This window comes from Tyto alba, unplaced genomic scaffold, assembly GCF_018691265.1.
Source record: "Tyto alba isolate M040663 unplaced genomic scaffold, T.alba_DEE_v4.0 Super-Scaffold_42, whole genome shotgun sequence".
Taxonomy (NCBI): domain Eukaryota; kingdom Metazoa; phylum Chordata; class Aves; order Strigiformes; family Tytonidae; genus Tyto; species Tyto alba.
In genome coordinates this window covers 28,800,467-28,828,215 of record NW_024881318.1, presented here as the reverse complement: position 1 = coordinate 28,828,215, position 27,749 = coordinate 28,800,467, and the positions used below count along the sequence as shown (strand labels likewise).

The following is a 27,749-nucleotide window of genomic DNA, read 5'->3' as shown; positions in this document are numbered from 1 at the left end:
TAGCTGTCATCGTAAAGTCTGTGGTTTTGTTCTTCTTGTTATCCTGGAGTTGTGTGGGTTTTGTTTGCTTTTTGTTTTTTTGTTTTGTTTTTTTTTTTTTTCTCTTTTCATTTAGATGCAGAGCCTGAAAGGTGGTACAGAAGCCATAGCCCATTTGGACCAGTTAGAAGCTGATTATTATGATCTACAGCTTCAATTATACGAAGTGCAGTTTGAGATCTTGAAATGTGAAGAGCTGCTGCTGACAGCACAACTTGAAAGCATCAGAAGACTGATGTCAGGTGCTTTATGCATTTTAATTAAGACGTAATCTGTGAAAGATAATTCTCTTCCTAAGAGTAGTAAAGCCTGTGGGAATAAAATGAGAACAGGTTCTTTACCATATGAAGAGCTGGATTTTCTAACATACGTACTGTTAGATTAAAATTTACGCCTGTTCACAAGGCATATCCATACACATGGTCTGGTTCTCATTGTCTGTGTTTGGAAGTGAGCATGTAAGATACCATGTAAGTGTTGGAAAACTAAATTCAGGGAGGAGGAAATGTCATCGTTACTGGATTTGTCTCATTCAAAATTTTCATTGATATTATTAATTTATTTGAAATGATTGGTTTTCAAGAGGTATTCCTGCAAATTGGAATCCTTCATCTAGACTTTGAAGCTTGATGTATTGCCATTTCACTGATTTAGAGCAGTGATGCAAACCTTATGTTTCCAGAACCTACTAAACCTTGTGTACTTAGAAACTATGGAAATGGTACGGATATATCATACATTGTTTTTGAATCCAGTTCTGTCCTTTGCACCTATCTGTAGTTAATGTTTTTATTCACATAAGCTCTGTTTTACTGTTTAGTGCATAGGACTTACATATCAAATTTAGTTATGGATAGAAAAGTCACTTAAGAGAGATTTGAAACTGTATTGTGTTATGAGTTGCCTCTGGAAACAGAGGAAGCTTAGCTATTACAGATTCTTCTCACTGTTAGGTGAATCTCCTCCTTTTAGACTTGAAGTGGCAACAACTATAACTGCATGTATGGAAGATGAGATTTGAAAACTCTGTAAATGACTTAGAAATCTGGCATCTTCGACTGAGTGCCTCTAGAAAGCTAGTTATTGCTTTAGAGATAGATAGTTTTTGTACTTGTGAAATTAGATACTTAATTCTGGTACTGAAGACATGGTATGGTTTACTTACCTACAGACCAAAGGAAATCCCTTGAAAAGGAAGCTGAGAAGGAATGTGTATCAAAATCCGTTCTCTGTGATGTAGTGATAGCAAAACCTAAGGTCCCTCAGAGATTAATCCTGCTTTAAAAACATCATAGGTCATTATGACTTGTCACTAAAGTTTTCTTCAGAACCCTCAAAAAAAAAAAAAACCAACCCCATGGCCTCACCAAAAATAAAACAAAACCCACAGTCAGCTAAACAACCAACCTCCTCCTTCCCCCATGGCAACAAAATAGTTCACTGTTCTGGCTTCCTTTGCTATTTTAAATTTATAAAGTATTCTTTAATGATAAATCCAAAAGGGTTTTTTTTTATTTTGTTTGGGGTTTTTTTTGGGTGGGGGTTGGGTTTTTTTGGTGGTAGGTTTTTTTTTTGCTTGGTTGGTTGCTTGGTTGGTTGGTTTGTGTTTTTTTTTTTTTTTTTTTTTTGTGGTTTTTTTTTTTTTTTGTTAGTTTGGTTTGGTTTTATTTTATTTTATTTGGTTTTTTTTTTTGTTTGTTTTGCTTTGCTTTTTCCCTATTAAAAACAGCTGTCTATGTAGAAAGAATTACTGTTTTTTTAACAACTCTCAGCTAATATCCTATAGGATAGAAAATGAGAAATACAGTTCTTAAATGTGTGGGAATTTAATTTAAAGGATGAAATTACCTCTTTGGACTACTTAGGTGGAGGGAATAGAACAATATGAAGAATGTGGTACTGAAGTGGCTACATCTCTTGAAGACTGTTCAGCACTAAATCTGAAAGAAAGCATCTAAAACATATAGTGGTGTTTTAATACGTGTTGTTTCCTATACTGTCAAAGAGAAAAGAATGGTCTGTTACATCTTCTGTTACACTTCCTTTGTAAAATATAGTCAGTAAAGCCTTTTAATTGTGCACATCTGTATGATTTGAAGTACATGTGTCTTGGTGATTTGTAGAGGCTGTTGCTATTCTTTACTCTTCGACTGTATTGGCTCTGCAAAGATATTTCAGAGTTTTGGATGTTACTTTGATGTGAGGGACATCAGCAGTTCTACTAGTGAAGTCCCAACAGAATTTTTTGAGAGCGTGATTTGATTTGGTTACTAGTGGGTTGTAAGCTAAAAGAAAAACATATTTTTTTCTACAAATTCAGCACACTGGATCTGAAAAGTAGAAAGTCATAATAGATTGTCAGATTATAAGCAACAGTACTAGTTTTTTACTGTCATTAAGCAGATACCTGCACTGAAATTCACAAAGTGTGCATTTATTAGGTTAGAGTTTTAAAGGGTCTTATCCTATCCATACAACCTATTTGTACATACTTGTAAGATGCTTTTTTGGTGGATGCACTTGTAAATTCCTGCCTTTAACTCTGCATGAAAGTGTTCTAAAACAAAATTTGCGTGTAAATTCTTCCATTTTGTAAGTGCGTGGCAAAATACAATTGTTGTTAGCTGTGAATCTTATTTTTACTCACTGATGGCTCAAAGTAGGTACTAGTGACTTGGCAGTTTTATGTATAAATGAAACTTTATGGATTTTTTTTTTTAAACTAAGCACTGAGGTAAAGAATCTAGTAGGTCTGGTTTTTATTTTAAGGTTAATATAGTGCTGCACTTTCTTTTCTGATCCTGCCATGTCTTCTGCTGAGCTGAAATTAGCACAATAATCAGAATTTTGGCTGCAGCAGGAACTGTAGATGCAAATAATATGAAGTGACAACAGCTTTTAAAATGGACAATGTACTGAAGAAAACCCTGCCCCTCTCCCCAAATAATCTAGTAGCAGAAGTAGGAGGAAACTATGGTCTTGCTCAAAATAGTTGATGAAGTTGAGTATGAGAAGTTTTGTTGGTGCTGCAAAGTAGACACTTGACAGTCATGCCAACTGTATCTGCCTTTTCCAGCCAGCAGTAGTGCATATCCCTCTTGGCATATTACAGAAAAATCCTACTTGATATGCTAGTGAAATAAGGAGCAAGAGGCCTTTGCTGCTTCTTCATCCCAACATTCTGCAAGGATTTATAATCATCACTCTTTCCTTCTTGGCAAGAGATGAGAAAGCAGTATTCAGAGATGATCTCAATGTTATACTGAATGCTTCACTCAGACTAAAAATCATGAGTGTTGATAAAACTATTAGTAATGACCTCCTTTTCAGGCCTGAAATGCTTTGAAGTTAACTTCCCACTGCTGCCTCTGAGCAGAAGCAGTGACTGGGAGGTCAAAAACCTCCTGAGAGAGGCTTTTTGGTGTTTTGTTGTGTGATTCCCCTTTCATGAAATTAATAGTCAGCTGTGGCAGAAGAATCTCTTGCTAAAGACTTCAGAGACTGTGTATCCTCAACTTCTTAGTAAAGACCAGAGGATATTACTGCACATTGTGAGTCCCTTGTATTAGTTGGGACCCAAAGACGTGTGGACATTATGATCATGTCAGGCTACAGACACAAGTGTACATTTACAGCTGCATTTGTTTTTCAGTGCTCTGAGCTTACCTGAATACCAGGCTGTGCTTCATTGTTATTGATTTCTGTTCTTCATATAAACTTTAATGCCCTACAGTGCTTTGCTGTTTAGTGCTTTTCCTCTGACCTTTTCATTTTTGATAGTCCTCTGAAAGGACTAGCATTCTTCTACATTAAATCTTGCAACTCAGTGGGACTGTTGTTGAACGAAACAAAAGGTTAATCAAATACAAACTATTGATTTGACTTTTTCATTGTTGACATTTTTAAAACAGAGAAGAGGGATGAAGTGGTATATTATGACACTTACGAAAGTATGGAAGCCATGCTTGAAAAAGAGGATGTGGCAACATCTATACACTTGCAGAAAGAGGAGCTACAAAAGTTACAACAAAAAATCCGTCAGCTGGAAGCAAGGCGTGGACGTATTTCAGCCAAGAAAGCCTACCTCAGAAATAAAAAGGTATTATTAAATTGCAAATTTCTAGCATAATTAGAAAATTTTAATAAAACTTCAAAAGGTTTAATTTCAGATACAACTTCCAAGCCTCCCAGAATTTTTGTGGATTATACTTACTACTTACTAAAAGTTGCTTTACAGAGTCCCGAATACAATAGCATGTATTATTAAATTGATATGTCTAAGATTCAGTTTACCCTTTAGCTTTAGGAACCAGAAATTACTTTGAAGTCAACCAAAAACTTGTTTCTGTTAACTAATCAGAATGCCTTCATGTGGAAAATACATGCTAGAACACATGTTTTTACAGAGAGTAGTTCCGTGTATTTTTGCAGAAGAGAATTTTCAAGGGTGTTTTCTCGCTAATGAGTCCTATTTTCATTCTCTTACCTCATCCTTTTAAACTTACATCATGTGTCATTGATACTCAGTATTCAGCACATATATATGAAATCCAGTATATATTCTTAATTTGTAAAACTTGGTGTGCTATTTAGGGCCACTTTCCTTTTTCATGTGTTAGATAATTGGGATGTTGTGCAGAAAATTGTTTTAATATAGGTAATGTTTTGAAATTGTGTATCAAGTGTATATAAATATGTTCACTCCTTTTTTCTAGAATCACTCGTTTATTGTTCCCTAGCAGTTTGTGCTTGTGTTAATATGCATTATTAATGAGCGAGATAGCTTAATGAGTAGAATAGATCAAAGTTTTGAAAGATCATTGTAATACTTATTATAAAAGAGGTTTCTACCCCATACTACATACTGTAAGTCTATGTAGAAGTCTCAGTTAAGACCTTACTCTAGACTGGCATCAGGGTTTGGTGTGGTTGTATGTTCCTAGTCATGTCCCTTGATGTGGGAGATGACCCCTTTATATAAACAGTTCTAGTAGTTTGAGGGTAAAGCCTTCAGGTCTTGCCTCCTCTTCATAACTAATATATCTATTTCTGTACCCGAATCTGAAGCATAACAGAAAAAACAAAATGGTAGTTGATACATTTTGTATTTTTGATTTTTTAAATATACTTCTTCAGTCATTGTCCTGTCTATGATGAACAGAATATGGAGAAGACTGTGAATAAATTACTATAAAAGATATGTCTTTTGTTAGCCACTTATGGGAACTAGTTTGCTCAAAGGGCATTGACCTTGTTTTATGTGAGTTTGTAAAAATAAAAAGTATCAAGAAGCTGGGCTTTTTAGTACTTTAAGGAGTAGTTCCTATCTGTCATGTTATGCTAATTAACATAGGCTACATTGCAATAGTTATGTTATTTTCTTCTGAATATGAAAAGACACTGCTGGCATCTTACAGAGCAGACAAACATGTTTAAAGCGACAGCCTGGTTGCTGTTCCTTACTTTCAATTTATGGGAGTTAACAAATTGAGAAGCAACCCTGAAGCAGAAGTAGAGATTTTTTTCGCATGCATTTTTACCTGTATAATGACCTAATCACCTTCAGTTGACTCATTTGTTGCAAGGTTATGCTATGGTAAAACACCTTGTTTAAGCTGAAGGAGTTGATTCTAGATTGTAACACTGATTGCAGCATGCCCACTTGTTCACTGAGAAATGATGTGGAGTTGTATATGGTAGCACTGCTCATCTGGGTCTGCATGCAGGAGTAGTATAGTGATGTCTGCTCAACATCGTGCTGGAATAACATTGCCATACTGCTTTCAAGACCTGAGGTAACGTCTCCATGTGGAACTTCACTGCTGGATGTCACAGCATGGACATCACAGTGCTCTCAGAACTAGTTCCAGTTCTCTACTGATTTCGTTGCCCAGCGTAGCATTATCTGCAGTTGAGTGCTGCAGTGAGATACTTTCAGCTTCTAGAGAAATCACAGATTAGAATAATATGTATTTAAGATTGAAGGGGGAAATAAAACATTTTTGCTTGAGCAAAAAGAATAGGCAGAATCCATCGTGTGTCATTTTGCAGCACTCAGGCAGAGAACATAGCCATTTTGATATTTATGTTAGAGCTATTTACTGTAGCTGCTCTTATTACTCCTGAATAGCACTGAGCCGCCCATACTAAGCTTAGTAGTAATTACATGAAAATCAAGGCTTTTGTGTCTTTGATTCAAACATAAGCTTTGTAACTTGAGTGACCATTCTAGTGATACTGCAAAACATTGTTAATGAGCACTATTCGTAGTGCTTGATGTGGGTAGTCTACTTCACAGAACTGGGAAGAAAAAGGGGTTCTTACTATGAAGAGTTCGAAGCTTAAGCATGCAGAACACAGATACAAACAGGAAACAAAAGCAGGCTCTAGGTGGTGAGAATGAGCACTGTGATGACTGTAAACTAAGTGGAGAAGAATGGGTTTTTGAGGCTGCATTTGGAAAGTGCATACTATGGTAAATCTCTTCCTCAAAGTCTGTGTGTCTCAACTAAGAAACATTTATTGTTCAACTGAAAATGAGAGTCTACTTTTCAGCAAAGTATCTTAAAACAGACCTGTAAACAAGTGTTCTGTTTTGAATTGGGTGAGTGAGTTTTTGGTGTGGTTTTTTTTTTTTTTTTTCTATTTTTTAACCTTGTCAGCTCTGTAGTTGAAAAGAAAAAGCAAGCTGTGCATTAAGTGGTATCTATCACAGTCTTGTAGTATAATTCAAAATTACAGTCCTTGCTCATTATTAGGTTATTGGCAATTGAAGATTCCATTACCAGAATGCCTCCTTTTTAGCAGCAGATATCATGATTAAGAAACAATAGGAAATTTTTCTCTATCATCAGCTTTTGTTTTTTGGATGAGGTCGTTTCATCATCTGGATATTTGAAAATTTTTTCTGTTAAGGAAATAACATAGTGAAAGGGCATAAATTACTCTGTGTAAAATAAGACTGTGTGTAATATAAATATAAACTTAAGTGATTACAGTCTCTGTTTTGTTTTTCAGAAATTCCTTTCTTGTTTTTGCAATTGATGCTTTTATTTTTTTAATGATGTTGTCAAATAATTGTACCAAGCCTTTATTTATAAACTTTTGATAAAGGTTTGTTAGAAACCTCATTTAGCTGTAATTCTGAATAACTGAGCCAGCATTTTTTAAATTTATGGTTTTACAGAGGCTGATGTTCTTTCACTGTACTACCATGAGTATGAACACTTTATTCTCATATTTTTTTATACAAACCTGTTTGCATTTGTTAACCAGTCATTTCGTGATGTTCCTTTGTGTTGATGACAGTGAATTAGTTATTAAAAATAAGATTTAATAACAGTTTCACTGTTTTTCTTATTTTTTGAAAGACAGTTATGGATTTTTCATGAAGGATATTGCTATTATTATCCCAGTCTACCCCCTGCTGGCAGCACAGTAGTATTAATTACGTTGTCCTATGTAACAAGCAGCTGTTTTATTAGGGAGCTAGATTTACTGTAAAGAGTCAAGGTAAGAAAGTTGTAGGAGGCATCTAGAAAAATACGTTTGGAGAATAGAGTTGTGAAGAAATTGGATTATTTTATAGCCAGCAAGAGTATACTTTTATCATGAGTAGACTGGGAGAAGCGACTGGTTGGTGAAGCTGTCTGGGGTATGTTCGTGTGTGCTTTGATCTGGGAAGCTTCTTCGCGTGCTGTTGTGTCCATTGTAATAGGACACACTGACTACTTCACAAGCCCATAGTTTACAGTTTGGCCCATGCCGAAACAGGTGTGATGTAGATGCAGTGACAGCTGGCATGCGGTTACTTGGTATGCTTTCATGTTGTTATTGTTGTTGTTATTACTACTACAACTACAACAACATAAGGCATAACTACACAGAAGACCTAGAGTAAAATATAGGGGGTTTTATGTACCAAGCTTACTAAATGAGAAGTTAACCTTTTGCTTGCTATGCTTTTCAGCCTGAAAGCAATGCTCACTGGAACTAGTTAAATATAGTACTAGTACAGATCTCTTATGTATATTACATGTTAATAGTTGTAGACATGGTAGCTTATCCAGTGACAAGGGTTGAAATGGTTCCTCAGCTCTCCGTTTTTTGTCTCTTTAATGGAAGTACAGTTTGCTACTGTGAAATCAGTCAGGTGATTTAAAGAGAAATGAACATTGCTTCTTGATGCTCTCTCACTTCCATACACTTGGTCAGCATATTTCTTCAGGTGTTTCTTTCACTGGACATAATGCTTCTGCTTTCCCAGTACTGAGAAGAAAGGACTACTTCACAGGCTGTATTCCTGCTCATACTCCCAATTATGTTTTCTTTTTTTGCCAGTTTGTTGGTTTATGTTCAACTTGTCATTTGTCATAATCATCCAGATCATTTTATTTAATCTTGCTGCTTGGCTGGTTTTCTCCTTCACCATTTGTCTGTAGCCGCTTAATCTTGTCTACAAGTAAGCTTTGCGTTTGTCCCTATGAAATTGCAACCCTTTTTTTTTTTTTTTTTTTGACCATTTCTGTAATTATTTAAGATGATTCAGATTTATGATCCTGTGCTACAACATGTTTTCAGCCCCTCCTAGTCTTCTTGTTATTTCAAATCATAGAGATCTAACTACATTAAAGTAGGTTGTTTATTAGTACAAAATCAGCACCAAATATATTTTGGTCTGGTTTTATGCTCTTTACATGCTTAAAATATCTTTCATTATTGCTCTTAATCTGAAAGATTTAAATACTGATGCTTATGATAAAATGTTTCATAAAAGTGTGCCCCCCAAATATTTATGAGACATGTCAGAAAAAACAAATCTAACATACATTTTCTCATTATTTTCTAGTACTTTTTAAACATATGTTAACATACATTCCTTGTTATTTTATAAGACTTTCAATTGAACTTAACACATAGAGAATAAACTCTAAAAGATAAATCAGTAGTAGTATTAAAATAAGTCAGATTCAGTAATAATACTCTGAAGCTATTGCTGTGTCTTTGAAAAGCAGAAGTTAGGTAGTTTGTATTTTGGCAGTTACAAATTAAATGGATTAACTTTTTCAGCTGTCTTAATTAAACTCTTTTAATCAGGGGAAAAAACCTCCACAAACAAACATAAAACCCAGCAGTGTTTAGCTATACATACATTGCACTGATGGGACAGTATTTCCACAGAAACACGTGCTCTTGTCAGTTACTTTATAGGGTGGCAATGTTGATGGTCTTACTGTTTAGAAACATTCAAGACAGCATAGTATTTCTGTCCTATACAGGAACACTGGCTACCTTGCTATGTGATCACAGTATGTCCATACTCAGCTTTTAGGAGAACATAGATCTTTTCTCTATTTCCAAGTGTCCAAAATTTTGGGTTTGTTTTTGTTTTTTACCTCTCCCCTCCTTGTTTTTGTGCCTTTCTGCCGCTACTGTGGCATCTTGCTTGATGGCTGATAACCCCATCAGCTGCCCCAAGCAATGCTTTCAGTGGCAAAGCTCCTGTCTGGCTTCACCCAGTAAGTCTGACCCAGGCTGACTGATGCCTGGGAAGCCCATTGCTTTGTGGGCTGCAGTCACCCTTCAAACCGCTTCATAACACTGCCCCCTCTTACACAGCCATGAGATCTGTTTCTAACTAGACATACAACTTTGTTCTAGTTCTGTGTGGTGCTTGTACCAGCCTTGAATTCGTTGCCCATACTATCTGATTTTCTGGCCCTCAGTATTGTCCTATGAGCTCATCCCTCTTGTCACTAAATTCCTGCACATCCCTTTTCTTTGTTAATTCAGTTTGTTTTGTATTATCTACCCAAAGTTTGAGTGTCATCCTGTTTCTTGTCATCTATTGTAACATTGTCTGTTTTGTTTTGTTTTGTTTTTTTAACCTGTTCTTATATGTGGGCAATGTAATAAATGCTTGTTTTTAAACCAGATGTTGCAGACACATAGGTGAACCTGCTTGTGCCTACAGAAAATTGTAACAACTTTATTAGTGATTGTGCTTGGAGATTGTACATGTAAAAGATGAACTGGCATTTGTAAATGAGAAGCTGTTTAGTTGCATAAACAGAAATATGTAGTATATGTGAGAGTTAAGTATTATCCATGTATACAAATACATCGAATTACATGAGGGCTTTATGAAGTATTTGACAAACCAGTGTGTGTTGCCAGTTTTGTACTGGTATTGTAGAAAGAACTTGCAAGCAGCTGTTAGTTGTGTATATTCTTTTGACAGTTAAAGGTGTAATAGGTTTGGGTTTGTATGTCTTGGTTTTGTTACTGTTTTATGGTTTTATTATAAGCTAAATGAGTTTGGTTAAATCCGCTTGTCTGAGATAGGCTTTGTAATTTTCATTATTCTAATTCTTAGTGCTATTGCCTAAATGTGACATTATACCCTGTAAATCTATAGTTTAGATTAATATTTTATAGATAACATTTTATGTCTCTACAGGAGATCTGTATTGCAAAGCATAATGAAAAGATCCAGCAGCGTCACCAGAGCGAGGAGGAGTACAAAATGCACCATACTGTTCAGCTAGTAAGTTTGAGTTTTCTGCTGTTGAGTTTAGCCTTTAGTTAATAGCTTGCATTCCTCATTATACATTAATTAGGAGAGTGTTCAGAGTGATAGCTGTTTTGAAACAGTGGTATATATACCTGAACTTTGCACCATGGATTTCTGTATCATATTATGCTGGTAAGGGGGAGTATATAGCTGTGTTAGGACAACACTGAACCGAAGCAAATAAAACAGGTATTTCATGCTAGTTTCTCAGTCGAAGTGATTACTACTAGTGTTATGCTGCATGCAGGTTGTTATCACGTGCACATAGTTGATTCTGGACATCTCTGAGTACAATGTCGGATATGCTGAGATGAGGAAGGAAACCATACACCTCTATTCTTGAATCTGTATATTAATTATTTTTCTTCTTTCTACAAAATAAATAACTTGCATTATATAAAGTCATAGTTCAAGCTGCACAATTCTCTGCACAGTGTCATTGCAGAGAATAGTCCAGCTAGTCTAACTCTTGTGCTGAACATAATAGATTTTATCTTAAAGAATATTCAAATTCTGATCTAGGTCTTGGGAGCTGATATAGTATCAATATTTAATAAAGATCAGTGACAAAGATGCATTGAAATCCAAGTCTCTTTAATTTAGGCTTCAGTTAGATTAGTGAAAGTGATTCTATTTCATCCTTATACATTTTTAACATTGATACATTTGTCCAGGAAATCAGCTGCATAATTTATTTTATGAAAAGGCTATTTGTGAAAGACAGTATGTGTTGGCATACTCTTTCAGGAACTTAGAGAATTTTTTTTTTCCCTTAGTTCTTACAGTAAGGGAGAAGAGTTTGCTGTGTGGATTGTAGTCCATTTATCACTCTTAAAAATAAGACTTGACAAAGCTGAGGACTTTCTTGTCTCGAACAGTACAGGGCTTTTTGACTATTTGTTTCATGGGGTTGTCCACTTGGATTATATAAAGAACCTTAAGCTTTTTTTTTTTTTCTGTTAATAATGTGACTGAAAATTTTGGCTATTATTGTAAAATAGGTTTTCAAACAATGGTTTTCATGAAAAACTTTGAAAATATAAGCTCAGATGTGTCCAAACCTGAAACCAAATAAGAATTGCAATTTCACTATTATTTAAAAGCAAAACAAACCAAAAAAACTCAAATCAAAACAGACAAAAAGACCCTTTGAGTTTGAGACTGCTTCTGGAGAAGTTTGATCTGATTGCATATGTGCCATGGAGGTATGGTGGTTGAACTACCCTTTCTTCTTGCTATAATCTTTTCTTTATGCTTCTGTTTTAACTTCTTCACCCCATTGATCTGTTGTGTTCTTTTCACTACATGCTTCTATTCCTCTTCACCTGTTCCTCTTTCCTGTCCTTACTGTTTTTCAGACATGTTCTCCTCTTCCTCTCCCTAATGCATCCATATTTACTTTCTTCAAAATCACGAGTTGGCACTTTAGGAAGGACACCAGGCCATTAGCTGACTTCTGAAAATGGCAGCCAGGCAGACACTGCTCTTGTGTTCACTGTATGACAATAAAAGTTCACAAAAGTGATCAGAATTTTTAACTGTGATGATGAAAATGAACTGTTAAAAGTAATATTAAATGCTGGGAGTCATTGCAGAATTAAAGCTGTTGTTTCTGCTCAGGGCTGTTTCTTATAGGCACCTGTTCTATCACTTTTCCTAATAACTTCTGAGCTTGCATACAGTGACATTTGCCACCTGATAACTAGCATCCAGTTTTAATATATCTGACTGAAGAGTAGTGGTGTTTCAAAGATGTAGTAACTTTGCTGAAGTTTTGTGAAAATAGGTGACTAGTTAAAGGAGGTGGACACAAACGTCCAGATTTTCATTGAGGTAAGATCCTCAAAGAAGAGAAAAATATAGCTGTCTTAGTTGAAAGGAAGAGCTTCAAACCTTTATTGAAGTAAGATTACAGAAAATCAAGCTGGATTAAATAATGACATCTTAAGTTAATTAAATATAAAATTTCCATTTACTGTTTTAAACTACAATGAAAATGTTTACTTAATTTGCCCAGTATTGGATTCAAAACTTTGTGACACTGAGTTCTGTGATTTCTCGCACTGAAAATACTAATATGACTTGTTTTAAATGGGCAACCTTGCAATTTGTACGGACTTTTTTTAATTGGAATGAGAGAAAATGGATACTGGTATGCTGTCTGCCTAGTTTATACCATTTTTATTTAAGGGGGGCTTTTTTCAGTATAACATTTTGTCACATCTCTAGAATTGAACATTTTTCAAGGTAACAAGCCTTCAAGTGTTCCAATTCCAGATTGAAATCTTTTTTTACTGAGCTTTGTATTTCTTCAAGATTATAAAACATGAAATAGATAATGTTTTTTAAGGGGAAGACAAAGGCTAATTTCTAAAGTTAAGAAATGTGTTTGAGAAGTAGATTCTTAGGTAATTCTCAACTACTAGTAGAAGAGTTATTTTAATTCAATTTTTAAATGATGCTAAACATAGCATTGGATATAATATTTACATGTTTTCCATATATTTTTTCAGAAGCGAGATCAATTACAAGATGAAGAGGAAAGAAAGAGCTCCTGGGTTAGTCAGGAACGACAGAAAACACTGGACAGACTTAGGACATTTAAACAGGTAACAGAAGAAGAGTTGTTCTTTTCCACCAGTTTCTTTTGCAAAAGACATTTTCACTCATTCCAGGACTATACTATTGTATGAACTATTCACCTTCATTGTGGTGTTAAGTGTTCTTTGAAAAATTTACAACAAAATACAGCGTTGGTGGTAATGAATTCCTCTGGCTGTTGCATTCTCAGTGCTGTAATAAGCTTTCTGTTCACTCTTACATCTACACCTAGTGACAAGATACTTAGCAAATATTCCTTAAGGAAGTATAATCTAAGTGGTATTTCCATAAAGAGCATTACCAACTGATAAACAAACACTACTATTGATTGCTAGAACACCTGCCAGTAACTGCCCCTTCCTATTACAATGTAAGTATCAGAAAAAGATAGAAGATGGAATGAAGGGGAGAAAATAAGGAAAGAGGTGAAAGTGCAAGAAAACAGACTGTATTAATTGGCAAAGATTTTTTGTTTTGTTTTGATGAATGCGTAAAAAAAATAGAGGTATGAGAGGTTTCTTTACTAGAAAGCTGTCTTGTTCAGCAGCACACTCTTCTTACTGTTTGCAAGGTGCTTGAATTGCATAGCTTCAGTAAATAAAGTAAATTTACTTATTTTAACCAGCAGCTGTTAATGAACTGACTTTATGAGCATGTTTATATTGCTGGGTTCTCTATTGCTTTAGGCCTACCATGATTGTGTAAAATGTATTAGACCTGTCTTTCAGAAGCAGTTTACGTTTTTGCAGAAAAATGGCTACGGATGAAACTAATATGAAGAGACACATATTAAGGCAGCAAATTTAAGCACTGAATTAAAAATACTTCAGAAAGTCTCAGAATGTTTGAAGTTTTCAAGAAATACCTTATTATGCAGTATGATTCACATCTAAGGTCAATGTACTAGGTCAGAGTGGGCTATGTTGCAGAGGGAGCCATTGACTGGTTTTAGAAAAGGAAAGCAAGAGTGAATTTTGTATTTTAGTTTCCATAAAAAAGAGTTTTGAATGTAAAATCTGGTTTTTAGTGAAATTGTAGTTCTAACCCATGTACATCACTGATGAGACCAATCACATGTAAATTGTGGCTTAACCAAGAATAAAAATTAAGAAAATGGATCATTTTTTGCATAAAGGTGAGGATGTATTTGCTTTGTTTTTATATCCAGAGCAAAATGAATTAAAAGAGCAGATGAATTCTACTTGCCAAAGGCAAATCGTAACGAAAGGTACTTAAGAGTATAGAATAGTGTGTTGCTTGTACTTACCTAATTGTCAATAACTTACTCACTTTAGCGGTACCCTGGGCAAGTAATACTTAAATCAACCAGACTACGGCTGGCTCATGCAAGAAGAAAATGTGCAGCCAGCTCAGTGTCCTGTGTCGATCAGCCTCAATCTTTGCCAGCAACTATACAAATCCAAGACAAAAGTGAAGAGGTGGAATTGGAGAATGCAGTTCAGCCTTTGCAAGTTCAGGAATCCACGAGCTTAGAACAACTTCAAGATATGTCGTTACCTCCCAATGGTGTTACCTCTGAACTGCATCACATTAGTACTTCCCCACTCACCAGTAGTGAACTTCAGCCAGATACTGTTACTGTAGTACCACTTCCACCCACTTTGCCTCCACCACCTCCGCCTCCACCTTTGCCCTCCAAGGAAGATGCCACCAAGTCCTTAGAGAAAAGCGAAACCTTTGTTAAACGTCAGAGTGAGGAGAAGGGAGTCCAGCACTCTTCTGGTGTCCCACCAGGTGCACATCTGTTTGACAGCAGTCAGCTAGTCAGTGCCAAGAAGAAGCTTAAGAAGACTGGTGATTTGGAGGGTTTACAGAGGAGGAGAGGTAATGTTTTCATTTCTGTGTATTTAGTTGTAATGCGTATCAGTTCCTCTTTTGAATTACTCTACAGAAAAGTACATGCTGTGAGTCAACCATAATTATTAATGGGAAAGTTGTTAAATCCTTATCAGCTGACAAATGTTGGCAACTCAGAGAAACGTTAGGACCTTTACAAGAGCATGTGGTATACTTGTTCAGTTAGACAGAAAACATTTGTGAAACTGAGTCTATGATAAACTGTGTTAGACTAGCTAGAAAATGGAGGTAAACGTCTGAAAGAATTTTTTTCTGTCTAGTTTACAGCTGCTACTGCAAATACATGCTTCACCTGAGGGTACAGGTTTTTTTTAATAACAGAATTTTACATAATTTATGAGCTAGTAAAATGAATACTTGTCTTGGGACATAGGAAATGTTGAGAACGCTTTCCTCAAGGTTTCTTTAAATTTTCATACAAAAATGCACAAACCTTCAGATGCCCTTGAGAGTTGAATAAGAATATATATATATTTAACTACAGGTGAAAATTAAATCTGTAATCATTTAGCAAAGCATGTTAATAAATAGTTAAAAGATAAAAAACTTCTTTGGAAACTGAGGAGAATGACTAGAGCACAAGGCTGAGCTGGGAGATGTGTTACAACTTGTGGATTTTGTGCTACTTGTTTTTAACTGTTTATCCTTTATCCCATGTATAAAATGGGGAGAATGGCAGCCATGCCTGAACAAAATAATCCTGGTGTTTCAGTGAAACATGCTATATTGAAGCAAAGTTTTTATTTGAAGATAAGAGATGGGATTTTCAAAAGCACCCAGCTGGAAGTCACTGAGAAAAGTACCTCACGTGGGCCGTGATTCACACTGCTGTAATTTGGCTGTAATAATGTTCTATTAAAAAGTGTATCTGGCCCTGTCAGTTACACTACAGAAAACACGCGTCCATTGACATTTTCCATCTTCCAGATAAAATCAAAATTAGAACTGCCTTTGTCAATCAGACAGAAACAAGAATGTTTCCTATAGAATGGTCCCTAAGTGAAAACCCTTGAAACAACTGCATAGTTATAGAATTCTTAAGCTCTAGTGAATCTTGCAGGTAGAGTGTCCTAAGTTCATTATCAATTTTGATGCTGCTGTGCTCCATTTTTCTTTTTCTGTAGTGCTGTGGTTTATTTTTCTGATAGCCATTTCATCTTGTGATTTTATATAAAGCATGTATTATGTGTGCAATTTGATATATAAAATGACAAACATAAAATCACATTATATCCATCCTCTTAAGAGTATTGTCAGTGTTTGCAGCAGCAGCACTCTACCGGCTGCTGTTTTTCCTGAGATGTTCCAAGTTTTAGCTTTGGAAACTTGTTTCGATGTGGCAGATGAGTGGTTTACACTCCTTCCTTCTTCCTTCAAATTTGCAGTCCTGTATTCTTCTTTTATTTCTCTCTTTTCCTCATGTCTATTCCAACTGTCTGTGCCTTTAGTCTGGTGGACAAAGCCCACTAATTACAGTTTTAAGACCTGTTTTTGATTTTTGTACAATATACAGAAAAGAACTGGAGATGGATATTAATCTGTTGATTGATATGTGCTTCATGTTGTACGTGCTAGCGTATGTGAGCTATTTCATACTGTTGTACTTTATTATAATGCATTCACTTGTAGCTCCTCAAAGAGCCAAAACCTGATTTTTATTTCTGCAGAGAACTAGTTTTAAATTAGTGATAAAGGAAGGATTTGTGATAAGGTATTGATTGACTCTCTTCTCTACTTCCATTAAGTATAAAGGAAGGGAATTTATATATGCACCCTGTGACTAGGTGCTAATACATACATACATAAATCCAGAGAAGCAGGAAAATGCATGCTGTTGCAGGTGACTATATTGCTGCTTCTCTCACTGCTATGTAGTAATAGTCATACAGTATGTAAAATTAGCCATAAAATGGAAGTGCTGAGAATGGGCTACACAGTCCAATTCTTAAGATACATATATACTCATTACCTGAGTTTCAAAGTCATGAAAGGTAATGTAATTAACACTTCCGTTCTGTTGGATTCATTTCAGCTATTTTGATGTCTCTGCCTGCAACCAGGAAAGCTGTCCTGTTCAAAAAGTCTTACTACCTGCCTGATAGGAGAGTAAATGGTTTCAGAAATCGTAATTGTTTATAGAAAACAGTTTTGATTGCTAACAGGGAAGATAAATTTGAAGGCTAAAACAAAATTGGAGCTACCATTATACTTACAGTATAGACTATCGTATTAATAGTAGGCAGCTACTTTTTGGTCTGTAGGAAGTATAAATGAAGACTGATTAAAAATAATACTGAAGGTCTTTTGATTTACTGCAGTGAGTTCCCCGATGGATGAAGTGCTGGCTTCCTTGAAACGTGGCAGCTTTCACTTAAGAAAAGTTGAGCAGAGGAGTCTCCCTCCTTTTCCTGATGAAGATGATAGCAATAACATCTTGGCACAGATCAGGAAAGGGGTGAAACTGAAGAAAGTGCAGAAAGATGTTTTGAGAGAATCCTTTACAATTCTGCCTGATACTGACCCTCTGACAAGGAGCATCCATGAAGCATTGCGAAGAATTAAAGAAGCATCACCTGAATCAGAGGATGAAGAGGAGAGTTTGCCTTGCACAGATTGGGAAAATTAACCTGTAATTAACCTAGATTTTTTTTTTTTTAAAATATTTCTTCAACACTTTTTGTATAACAATAGCAGCTAAGCCTCAGGTTGTGCATTCTAGGAGACTTAGTATGAATGTGACTAAACTGACATCCAGTGGGGTAAAACATGCACATATGAATTTAGTATCACTGATTTTTCAAAGAATTTAAGGTTTATAGTAAGGAAAACTTTTTTTTAGGCAACATCTTAGCCTTTGTTTGAACACTTTTGCTGAATATTGACAGGACTGTTCTATAAAAAGCTATATTTTATTTAGTAAACTTGAAGGGACTGTTTTTAGCTTACCAAAAAGCTTTAGAAAGCTTTTAAGTAACAAAGCAGCACAATCACTCTTGGACACACCTTGTACTTATTTTCTGATTACTCCTGACCTTGTAAAAATTTAGCATGTTTATCACTTCAGACTGAATAGCTCCAAGTGAAAGACAGTTAGATTGGACTGCTGAACACACTGAAATCTCATTGGTTACCCTCTGTGACTCTTTGGTAGCTTTGTTTCAAACTGTAAACTCTCTGACTTAATTGAACTTCCAGATATAAACAGTAAATATACAAATATATTCTTCTGCTACTCATACAAATCCCGTGAACTTGCATTTTACTAAGCTACAGTGCCTGAAAGTACAGCTACCACACTTCAGCAGATGAAGTCAGTGATTTCAGAACAAACCAGAAATTGGCAAGAGATTAGGTTTCAACGTTATGGTTCTATCAGTAGCAAAAAGAGATTCTCAATTACAACGACAGCATAAGCACTGTTTGTCTGTGATGGTTCTTTTCTGTTACTGGCATGTGGATGAACTTAAGTCTTAATGAGAATTCCCACTAAACTTAAAATTTGGAGAAAAGAGAGGTATGACAATCTAATTAATTTAAAATTCTGTTTAGAAGTCAAAGGGTATTTAAAAGAGTATAGATGAAAAATAATGAAAAATACTTATAATCCTTGCAACACAGCTAGCACTAGGAAAAAGGTAACCTTTTTGGATGCTTACAATCAGGTATTTCTACCCTGGTTAGTTACATACATAGCTGGAGAATGACTATCGATAAAGTCCTACAGCTGTTTAAAAAGTATGGTGATTTAGCACATCATCTGCTGAATGTCGTTGTGATTATGAAATACTATGTCTCAGACTGTTCCATGGTATGCTATTTTCAAGTAATATTTAACATTTTTCAAAAGGAAAATAAATGTTGCCTTTATTTCCTCATGAACTAGCCATGGCCACACTAATGATGTAATACTGTTTAATTATGGCATGCTCCTTCTATTCCATACAAAGTGTACTGCTAGTTTTGGAGTTGAAAATCCAGGAGTGGAAGTGTGCTTAACTCTTGCTGAAACTCAAAGTGAAAATAATTTTGCTTGGATGAAACTTTATTCTATACTTGCACACTGAAGACTCCCACTACCATAGCTCATCAGAAACTAAGTGACAGCTATAAGAAAATACATGCCTTGGAAATGACTTGGCTTTCTCAGTGCAGTTATTCTCTTTTAATTTCCTACTTAACTAGGCAAATTTAAACTTTGATTTGACTTTATGATTTTAGTACATCTTACTCGTTCTTTGGGATCTTGTTTGCTTTTTTTAGCAAGAATACACTTTAATTCTATGGGTCATTTAAAAAAAAAAAAAAAGGAATTTTCCAAGAGTGACTTTAAATTTTTTTAATCTAGTTGATGGACATCCTAAGCATTTTGCATTGGAAGTGTATCCTCTTAGACATCTTATATGTGCATTGCCATATAATATAAATAAAAGTTTTCATCTGTTAACTTTTGTAGCCCCGTAGAAGCAGTTCAGAGTGCAGGCTGAAAATCACTGCCACGCAGTCCCTGCAGTGCACTAGTTGTCTCTTACCAGTCTACAGATTGTGGCATCTTCCTCCTTTAAGGATGCACTCCTGTCAAATGCTGAGGTCCCATGAAATCACTTGGACCTAAAGCAGGATGCAGTGTCAGAGTTCTGAGTGCTCCTTTGAGTACTTCACATATCTGGGGTCTGCTTTCTCTTACCAATGTCATACTTTATTATGAAAACAATCCTGTTTTCATGAGACTGTTTAACAGATAGTACAGGTCTGGTTGAAAAAATGGCTGTACAAAATAGCAAACAGAAGGGGAAAATGGGCCCCTGCTAAGGAAGCGTGTGAAATAATCTGGGAGAACAGAGACTGAGACAAAGCCCTTGTGAAATGCAGCTGAATAAATACTTTTCACGTAGATGAGTGTGCTTGCTTGAACATACAGACTGGTTAAACAGAATTCGTTACACAAGAGTAAGGTCTAATGAAAGTCTGTTGTAGAAATTGCAGAATAGTATTTTTTACTTAAGGTTATCCATTTAATACCATGCTTTAGGGTTGACCTACAGTTTTTTAACTGGAAGCTCTGCACATACAAAAAAGTCGCATAGAGATTTTGGGTTGAAAACAGTTACACAAAAATGCATTGGCATGTAAGTTATGAACTATGGTTAATATATGTACATCCTTAAAGACTAAATGTAATGCAATTACTTGCCTTAGGAATGAAGGCTAAATCTGATCTAATGGTGTATGTATATCAAGTGCCAAAAAATATCTTAATGTATGTGCAAGGAGTATTAACAAGGCCCACTGAAGTAGTTTCATTAATTATTAAAGTTTAAAGGCAAACTAATAGTAACCAATTTCTGCAGGAGATGTAGTAATCTCTTGTATTACCAGCCTTATGAATTAACTTCTACATAAAGTTATGATTAGCTTTTTAAAGAGCAGTGCCTTTCTTACAGACGCTCTAAACGACATACAAAAATGTCGAGGCATTCTGTGTATTGGAATTATAGCTGAACAAGCAGTATACAGATGCAGTAGATTCTGTATGAAAAATCAAAAGATTACTGGTTATCAAAAGTTTCCCAAGCCCATCTGTGTGTGTGTGTATGTGTACATAATAGTACACATAAATCACTATAGTACATTAAGAGTACTGTAAGTAATGCAAGATCTGAATTCATGGGAGTGACAAAGTAATGGATAAGAAGAAAGCTTTTGCTCTCCATAGTCTTCTGCTGCAGTATTTTGGGCCTCTTCAAACTCTAACCTGTATTCACTGCCAATAATACCAGAAGGCAAAAAAAGACCTGGTCCATATTCTGTGTGTCCTGGCTCCAGAGTTAGTGTGTCATTACCCTGGGAGCAAAGAGAATCTGTTCTTTTGAAGATGCTGGTCAATGTTGCATGTTGGAATTGCCTAATAGATTGATCAGAGAATATTTGTACAGCTGTTTAGCTTTTCAGATGTTCCTTTTTTTTTTTTTTTTTTTTCCCGAACAGGTGATTCGCAGCCACTGATGTGAGAAAAGAAACCTCAGTTGAAGATTACTTTTCTTCATTTCTGAAAATTAAGAGCCAGCAGTTATGACCATCAATTCCACAGGAGGCTTCCTTTGGCAAAGAAAGAGGCTTTCTTTGGCAAATGATTCAGTATATGGAAAAAATGGCCTGAAATGTTAATTTTCAGGTCACTTTTTCCTTTCAGTTTGCTCATAAAGTTCTTGTTTGGGCAGAAAGTTGTTCAGATGTGCATTTTATATAACCAAGAATGCCCGAGTCTTAAGCACTTTTAATATTTGCTTTAGTAATGTGTGGCCAGTTAAGTGAGGGGAGCATTTTGAGTTGGGAATACTTGCTGTTAGAGTAACTTTGGGATTCGGCTGAAACATCAAACCAGCTATAAGATGTCCCTCCACTACACTGAATATATCATCTGCTTGAAAATCCAACTAAATAGCTCCTTGCAGAGAAGCTTGCTGTATAGCAGTGTGATATTCCGGAAAGAGCAGAATTCCTAGTTGCACTACAGCAGCTGAAATTCAGTAACATACAGCTATTCTTTTTTCTTCTTAGTTTGAGGAAGTGTGTGTCAGTATGAAAAGTAACAAGTGACCACAGCACAATGAGAAGAGTTGAATTCAGTACCTATTCAAGAATGTGTTTGTTTCCAACATGGTACATTTAGCAAGACATACTGCATCACCTTTTTAGAAGGTTGGTTGTAGTCTGACACCTTTTTGAAGTAGACATTTTCATGCTTTTTAAAAATACTAGCTATGCTGAACCAAGTTAGTTGTATTTCTGTCATTTGTTATAAGAAGCAGTATTTTGTAACTTCATACTTAAAATTATTTTTCCTCTTTTGGTTTAAAATGGCTTTTGATTACTCTAAGCAGCCTTTTTTAAAAATTATCAAAGCACTTAAACATACTGATAATTCGGTTATGAAAATCATGCTTCTCTTGCTGGTTTTCATTATTCCCTTTAGTGGCTGCAAAAATGTTTGTATTTCATACCCAGAATCCTACCAGCTGAAAAAAAAACAATTCCCTTTTGATCCTGATTGTTGTCTTTTTAAAGGAGAGGTACAACTTCCTCTGCGGTGAATACTTAGAAGTAATCCTAAACTTCATGACTAATGGCTTCAGGCAGCTACTCTTACAATACCACAATACTGAGAGCTATGTCAGTACAGAGATACAAGGAGCCCTGTACCATCTAGAAACTCCATGTGATATTAAAGTCAGCCCATTACAATTCTGAGAAAATTGAATTTTCACTAGCTTTTTATTTTTACTAGCATGACATACACTGTGAGAAATACACAGTTGCTGTCTTTTGTGTCGTGTGGTCTATTCACTCTTCCTCTTGTGACAGACTGTGTGGATTTTTTGGGTTTTGGTTCTGTTTTTTTGAGTTATGCATTGTTGCCACCGTGTAATGGAACCACATACTGTGTTAATGTTTGTAACAGAAATTTCATGTCTTACAATTTTATATATAAAGAGGAACATGAGAACTTACCTTAGCAATAGGCTATGTAACCTAAAGGAACCTCAGCTCTTGGACCTGTCAGTTGTTCTGCTGTGGCTGCCCTACAGTTAAAGCTCTGTCAAACATCTCAAAAGGATGTCACTTTACCCTTGCTGTCAACAGGCATTTTTTTTAACCTTGTTGCCTTATTTATAAAGTTAGTGAACATTCATTTTCAAAGCACCTGTAAGCAGCATTACTATAGAGTTGTATCAATTTTGCTGTATTAGTCATCAGGTCTGTGTTTCTCTGTCCTGAGATCAGCTCTATGAAATGCTTGATACTGCTTTCCAAGGACCTAATACAATATGATATTTTTTTTCCTACACTGCTTCTCTGAACCCTGAGTTACGTGGTGTGGTTGCAAGCTGTCTAATACTGTGTTCATGCAGCCATAACAGCCGTTCATAATCATTTGACATTACCTGTACCATAAGCTGTGGTGTATTTTTGCTCTACATTTGTCTGTACTTCTGGTCACACCACATGTTAAAACCAAGGTAATCACATTTTTAGCTATAACACAAAGCAGAACTATGATGCAATTCAGATTATAAATTCATCTGAAATGTAGTGCTAAATTAACAGTGGTGGTTGAGCAACACTTATGTCCTTTTTTTCCTCTTCTCCAGTCTGCAGTTGTATTCCTTAGAGTGTGCATATGGGACACTGGCAAAATTCCAAGCTGTGGAAAAATAGTGTAATTTGAAAGTATAGGTGCAGTGGTCCCCTTGCACATTTCTGTCTACCACCGTGTTCTGATTTATCTAAATAGCTCTGTGCTGTACCACACTACTGTTTTCAGATTTGTTTGCCGTGTGATCTGTCATCTTTGCCTTGAAAAATGTGTGCATGATTGAGAAAAATTTCTGTCCTTAATCTGTTTTATATTTAGCTGAAATCCTAGATTCCTGTAGTAGCTTAGTTTACAGAAATGGAATTCTCATATGAACAGGTATTTTATGTGCACACAGAAAGTAGTTGTTATGCTGAGCATAGGAGTTTGTATCAGTTCAAAACTGCCATCTTCAGTGGGGAAAGTGAATGGGGTTTTTCCTCATACTGCTAAAAAAAAAAATCCTAGATTTTAATCTTCCCTGAGTCACTAGATGTCACAATTTCACATAATTCTCTATTTTGATATAAAAATTGTGCGTATGTAGCCTACAGGCATAAAACTTCCCATCCTCTGTAATGTGAAATTTTGCAGTGGGATGGCTACAGCAGCAAATGGGGAAAGTTTATAGTCACAAGAAACTTACAGAAATTATGACAGTCCTGTATTGAGAGCGGTTCTTCCATTGCTGAGAAAAGCTGTTATAATTGTCTTGGTCCTTGAGAAATCTTAGCAAGCAGCTACAGAAAAAGCATATAAATATATGCAAGGAAGGAGAGCCCCCATAAAAAGATCTTTCTGCCTATTATTAGTATTTTTAATTTGTGGCTGAACTTCATTGTTGTGGCTGTGTTGTTCTATTGCTAGTCATTTATCTTAAACAGTTTGTGAGCTTTCAGGCTTCTTCCATTTTTAGAAACTTCTCTGTTCAAATTAAAACTGTTTTAGTATAGTGCAGCTGATCCAGTGAGGTAAAGAGTTGGAATGTGTAATGTTTATTATGCAAATGCTTATGTGAGGACTGAAAAAATCTTTTATAAGTGGGAACAAGAAATGAAATGCTGAATTTCTACTAAAATAACCAAAATGTAAGGTAAACAGCAATAGTCTTTTGATCAGAACTTTGGTTTCCATCAACATGAATTTCATACTCTCGCTCACAGAGGTTCCACATGCTTTACAAATGACCAGTAGTCTTACTTTATTCACTTCACTTTACTATATTTTCATATGTTAGTCAAGTTACCTCTCTAGGGTAGATGAATGCTTTTTTTCTTAAACATCACTTTTAAGGATTTTTTATTTTTTTTTTAAACTGACGGTGCATTCTACACCAGACACCTGTAAATAAATTACTATGAATTATATGTTGTGTTCTTTTATAGCTGCATTGGGGATAGAACTCAACATACTTCACTATGTTATTTGTAAAGAAACATTTTGAGTATAAGCACTATATTCTGTAATGTTTAATAATAAAGTAATGACAGGTGCATTTATTGAAGATGAAACTTAATGAGGAAGCAGAAACTCTTATTGCTTAATGTTACCCTTATTCTGTTGCACTGAATTTCAAAAGTGTAATTTGTAAATCAAGTTTGCTCACATGTGTAATCAGATATTATTTTCATTGTAATGCTTATGCTATTAAATTACCTGGATATATTTCTGGTAATGATTCCATGAGCATGGAGAATATGTTGTTATGTCTAGTGCTACAGAATTAATGTTAAGAACAAGTGAAGCTTCTTGCAAAGAAAAGGAGTAAACAGAAGCACCTTACTAGGAGAGCACGTTGCACGATGGTCATCTTGACCTTGACTGTAATTTGCTTTTTGGTGTAATAAGCACATTGACATACTGTTACCAGTGCTGTAAAAAGTACACTAATGGCTATTTTTAACCTATTAATATACTCTAATTTAAATCTTTCCTACAAAACGAATTTATATTTAATTGCTGCCTAATACATAAATACTTAAAATTAGAATTTTTAGGAGGGTCAAGGGTGGGTGGGCATGCCAGTGTATTTTTGCAAGGGGCTGTTGTATATACAGTTCTTTGCACTTCCCATTTGGTTTGACTGTTATTCCAAACCTCCCAGCTCTGTAGTGAATCTGCAACCTGACATTTCTGTATTTTTATTATGATTCAGGTCTTTTATATTCTGTGGCCCAGGGCTTCAGAATTTGACAGGAAAAGGTCATTTTTCCATTCCCAAATGTGAATACTATTGTGTACCTCTAATATGGAAAATGACCAAGCAATGAATTTTACTCTGCTGATTTTCTAATACTGGGTATTAGTTAAAGCTGACATCTAAGGCTACTAATCAATAGTGTGTCCATTTGGAACAAGTAAAAAGGACGATGGCCATTTGGTGAGTACAGTCCAAACTCTGCAGAGATTTGATTCCAGAGACTGTCACCTATTCGGTAATTAGTTTGCTGTAGACTGGCTTGATTTTCAGATTTAGAAACATATTTTTGATTTCTGAATTGGGAAATAGGCCTTGGGGATTAGTGATACTCACTTAACACCTCCTACTCTGCTACTGTGCTTCCTATATATTTTGAATTTCATCTTAAGTACGTACATCATAAGATGAAAGCTTAAGAAATACAGGTGGCTGGAGGTTGTCTTGCACAAATAAGGCTAGTGAAGTTTAATGAAACCAACTTCTTTGTTAAGCTTGTTGAATAAATAAGGAATAATCAAAAAGAAAACCAATTTGCTATTCACTAGCTTTGTGCAGTATTATCAGTAGATTCCAACACTAGTAGCACATTGTGCTCGGCTTTAAGAAAGTTCTTTAACTCCATTATATGCAAAAGGACATATTAAATGCATATTTTAGTGTAAACGACTCTGCAAATCTACTATGCCTAAAAATGCTTAATGTTATAAAGTGTTAAGCAACGAGTATGTTTAAAATAAAAAAGACAAAAAACTAAACAAACATTTCTAGCAATACCTAAAAACTAAAAGTTTTAACTGTCTGCTTTTTGCCCTTTTTTCTTTAGTGCAGCTTTTCTGCAATGCAAGTTTACTGCTGTGTATTTCATGGTTTTTATTATCATGACTCAGAAATTTAAACCTGTACACAAAGTACTGCACTCACCTTCTTGTACATGCGATGTAACATCATACAGTTTTGGTGCTTTAAAATGATTCCTTTTTTCTTTATTAAAGGATATTTATTTGATCACTGTCTGCTTTTAACTTTGAATATGTACCAGCATTAAAAAAATATATATATTTTAGTACAGTTTGGTTCCCACAAAAAAAATGTATAGTTCATTTAGATTTCCATTGTTGTTATTTTAACTACTCAAGCTGCCTGTCATTGCTCAATGGCAGATGGTTGTGCCTAGGCTATGTTGCAGCAGGGAAAAATTATATTTAGGTAATGTCTTTGTAAACTAAGTCACATAAACTGTTTAGGTATTACAGAATCCTGCTCTTAAATAATGCAGGCTAGTTGTGCTTAAATACGAATCATACACACTTTCCATCTCTTAATCAAAAGACAAAAACAGTCTCTGAAAAAGGATAAAAAGTTTAAACCCAGAAATACGAAGAGCTTAGCTCACTTACTACATTCTTCTACCATTTTAGAGCTAGCTTATGGCAATGCCGTTACATGGAGACAGCAAGCCTCCACCTGCAATTGCTTAAAAAGACAAGTAACAATAATGGAGAAGCTCACATTAAAAACATGACTTCTCCACTATTTGCCTTTTTGGTATATGTACAGTAATATTTCAAAAGCAAAATATACTGTATATGAAGAACTGGGATAGTTTAGAAGTACCTTTATGAGTGTTTTGCAGTTTAACTTTTTTTTTTTCTGGGGGCGGGGAAATATCCCAAAATAGATGACCAATCATGTCCCAGACTATAGTTGCCAGCTGTTAGTTTGTGGTTTTTTGTATAATCATTTTGTGTTGTTATTTATCTAGACATAACTCTTACTGAAAAGGTGTGTTTGTATTGTGTATCTTTTCCCCTTCACTTACATGTTTCTGGTACAAAAACTGGAGTGCAGGTAAGTCAGTGCAGGCAGATTCCATGACCAGCTGGTCCCTTAACATGAGGGGGGGGAAAAAAAAAAAAAGTGTGTTTCTGGAATAGGAACTTTTTAGTGCAATTACAATCCTGAGAAAGGAAGAAAATGACATGACACTTCTAATAACAAAGCGACACAAAGGTTGCATTTGCAGTACAAATCTACGCTGCCAAGTGTCTTAACCAAAATGCGAGCCGTGTCTGGCTCAGGATTTCTTGTGGTGGTTTTCACCTCACGTACGCTGTTAACTTGGGGTTGTGGCAGAACATGTGGAACAAGTAGGAAATGTGTTTTGAAATAAGCAAGTTCTTTGTTTGTCACAGACTTCTCTTGTGAAAGAGGAGGGTTGTATTTGTAGCTGAGGTCTGTTCCCACTGCACTTGCTGTGCCCTGGGCAGGGTGAGCCTGGTGCGGGTGTCTTCACACGTTCTGCTCTGCAGAACAAACTTCTGTTT

At 35.5% G+C, this 27,749-nt stretch overlaps 1 protein-coding gene across 3 annotated transcripts in view; it reads left to right on the top strand.

Moving 5' to 3' along the window:
* Window positions 1–26,430, top strand: part of JMY (junction mediating and regulatory protein, p53 cofactor) — a 74,386-nt gene extending 47,956 nt beyond the window's left edge. Inside the window, exons 5-12 of one of the 3 annotated variants that reach the window (XR_006166683.1) lie at window positions 116–281; window positions 3,951–4,138; window positions 10,499–10,585; window positions 13,126–13,221; window positions 14,509–15,058; window positions 17,410–17,720; window positions 21,077–21,263; window positions 21,650–26,430. Coding sequence is in view for 1 of the 3 variants with exons in the window: in XM_033009041.2 (XP_032864932.2) it covers window positions 116–281; window positions 3,951–4,138; window positions 10,499–10,585; window positions 13,126–13,221; window positions 14,509–15,058; window positions 17,410–17,717 (1,395 nt within the window). In the remaining 2 variants the exon portion in view is untranslated. Of the gene's footprint in view, window positions 1–115; window positions 282–3,950; window positions 4,139–10,498; window positions 10,586–13,125; window positions 13,222–14,508; window positions 15,059–17,409; window positions 17,721–21,076 lie in introns of all 3 variants that reach the window. The other 2 variants (XR_006166682.1, XM_033009041.2) reach the window with 2 other exon arrangements.
* The last annotated feature ends 1,319 nt before the right edge of the window (window positions 26,431–27,749 follow it).